General features: G+C 41.7%; 1 protein-coding gene across 1 annotated transcript in view; it reads right to left on the bottom strand.

Annotated features, from left to right (window-relative positions):
* Window positions 1-2500, bottom strand: part of LOC143300576 (chymotrypsin-like elastase family member 2A) — a 16096-nt gene that overhangs the window by 12966 nt on the left and 630 nt on the right. Inside the window, exon 3 of the mRNA XM_076614347.1 lies at window positions 580-717. Coding sequence (XP_076470462.1) covers window positions 580-717 — 138 coding nt within the window. The remainder of the gene's footprint in view (window positions 1-579; window positions 718-2500) is intronic.

The following is a 2500-nucleotide window of genomic DNA, read 5'->3' as shown; positions in this document are numbered from 1 at the left end:
GAGAGAGAACACTGAACACTGAAGAGAGAGAGAGAACACTGAACACTGAAGAGAGAGAGAGAGAGAGAACACTGAACACTGAAGAGAGAGAGAGAACACTGAACACTGAAAGAGAGAGAGAGAGAGAGAACACTGAACACTGAAAGAGAGAGAGAGAGAGAGAGAGAGAGAGAGAGAGAGAGAGAACACTGAACACTGAAAGAGAGAGAGAGAGAGAACACTGAACACTGAAAGAGAGAGAGAGAACACTGAACACTGAAAGAGAGAGAGAGAGAGAGAGAACACTGAACACTGAAAGAGAGAGAGAGAGAGAGAACACTGAACACTGAAAGAGAGAGAGAGAGAGAGAGAGAGAGAACACTGAACACTGAAAGAGAGAGAGAGAGAGAACACTGAACACTGAAAGAGAGAGCGAGTGAGAGAGAGTACACTGAACACTGAAAGAGAGAGAGAGAGACTCAGACACAAACACAAACACAAACAGGCAGACTGACAGACAGACAGACAGACAGACAAACAGACAGACGAGCAAACACAGAGATAAAACAGAGAACCCAACACAAAATGAACGAAACGCACGCATGGAGGTAACGCAGCGACGGTAGGTGGCGCCGAAGATGGCGCTGTAGTAAGAGCAGTTCAAAGGGAAGACGCTCAGCTCTCCAGGCTGGCACTGCAAGCGGCACACCCCGGCCTGGGGATTGGCACACTGCAACACTGATAAGGATACTTATATAGCGCTATATCCTCGGTCAGAGACCAAGCTCTAAGCGCTTTACAAACACTGAGTCATTTACACAACAGGCTGCCTACCTGGGTAGAGCCGACTGACAGCTGCCATTGGGCGCTCATCATTCGTTTCCTGTGTCATTCAGTCAGATGTCAGGCATGCACACCTACACACTCAAACTTGTAACATTTAACATTTTATGTGTATGACCGTTTTGTTTATTTACCCCGCCATGTAGACAGCCATACTCCGTTTTCGGGGGTGTGCATGCTGGGTATGTTCTTGTTTCCATAACCCACCGAACGCTGACATGGGTTACAGGATCTTTAACGTGCGTATTTGATCTTCTGCATGCGTATGCACACGAAGCGGGTTCAGGCACAAGCAGGTCTGCACATGTGTTGACCTGGGAGATCGGAAAAATCTCCACCCTTTACCCACCAGGCGCCACCGAGATTCGAACCTGGGACCCTCAGATTGAAAGTCCAACGCTTTAACAATTCGGCTATTGCGCCCAAACACCATGCAACACAGCAGGTTTCTTTTCTTCTTTTCTTGCTGTTTTTTTCTTCTTTCTTTCTTTCTTTCTTTCTTTCTACGTCTTTTTTCTTTCTTTCTTTCTTTTTTCAAGTTAAAGAAATCTTTTCAGTTGACACAACAGAACACAGCGCATACCTAGATTCATTCACTGGTACACTGCAACACTAAACACAACAGCACACAGGAGGTTTCTTTTCTTCTTTTCTTCCTTTTTTTTTTTTTTTAAATTTTTTTTTAGAGTTACAGAAATCTTTTCAATTTTCACAAAAGAATACATACACACGCATAGATTGATTCACACGTCTATCCAACCATCTGTTCGTTCGTATGTCAATACGTAGAAGAAGAATCTATGTATACAAATGTATAATTAACAAAATAAAACCAACGCTACAGAAGTTTGTGAAAGATCTCAAGCAGGCATATGATTAATAATGATGATAATAATAATAATAATGGTATTTATATAGCGCTGAATCTTGTGCACAGACAAATCAAAGCGCTTTCGCACCAGTCATTCACACGCATGCATAACTCTAAAACTGGAAGAAACTGAAGACAAGGAAGAGGCAGGGAAGGGAGGCTATCTTGGGAAGAGGTGGGTTTTAAGGCCAGACTTGAAAGAGCTGAGTGTGGAGACTCGACGAAGCGAAAGAGGAAGTTCATTCCAATTGCAAGGTCCAGAGACAGAGAGAGAACGGCGGCCAACAGGCGAGAGTTTGAATCTGGGTATGAGACATATGAAGTAGACAAATATGCTTGCAACGTAACTATGGAACAACAGATTTGTGCATAAACGGTCTCTGTACACATGTTTAGTGCAAGATCAAGCTATATAATGACACCATGGAACTATGTTATTGAATATGTACTGTTCTGCTTACATTATGTTGTTGTGGACTTTGTCAGTATTTAGAACATCATTATGTTTTTACCCTGTACCTTCTATTGCGCAAGGAATATACATTTTGTATCTGTAAAACCTTTGTCTGAGTAAAAAAAAAATGTTTGGGAAGAAGAAGAAAAAGTTGTCGACGATAATGGTAACAGGATAGTGTTATAATCATGTTGATGACGACGATGATACAAACATCGATCAACTTCAAGTTTCTATGTTGATCTTAAAAAGGCTTTCAATTTTATTTGTTCTTGCCTATCTTTTTTTCTTTAAGTGCTGTTAGCTGTATCGGCGTTTTCTTTAAAACTGTCAAAGATATCTGCAATACAACA

This window comes from Babylonia areolata, chromosome 26 (assembly GCF_041734735.1).
Source record: "Babylonia areolata isolate BAREFJ2019XMU chromosome 26, ASM4173473v1, whole genome shotgun sequence".
Lineage (NCBI taxonomy): Eukaryota > Metazoa > Mollusca > Gastropoda > Neogastropoda > Buccinidae > Babylonia > Babylonia areolata.
This window is presented reverse-complemented; position numbering and strand designations above follow the sequence as displayed.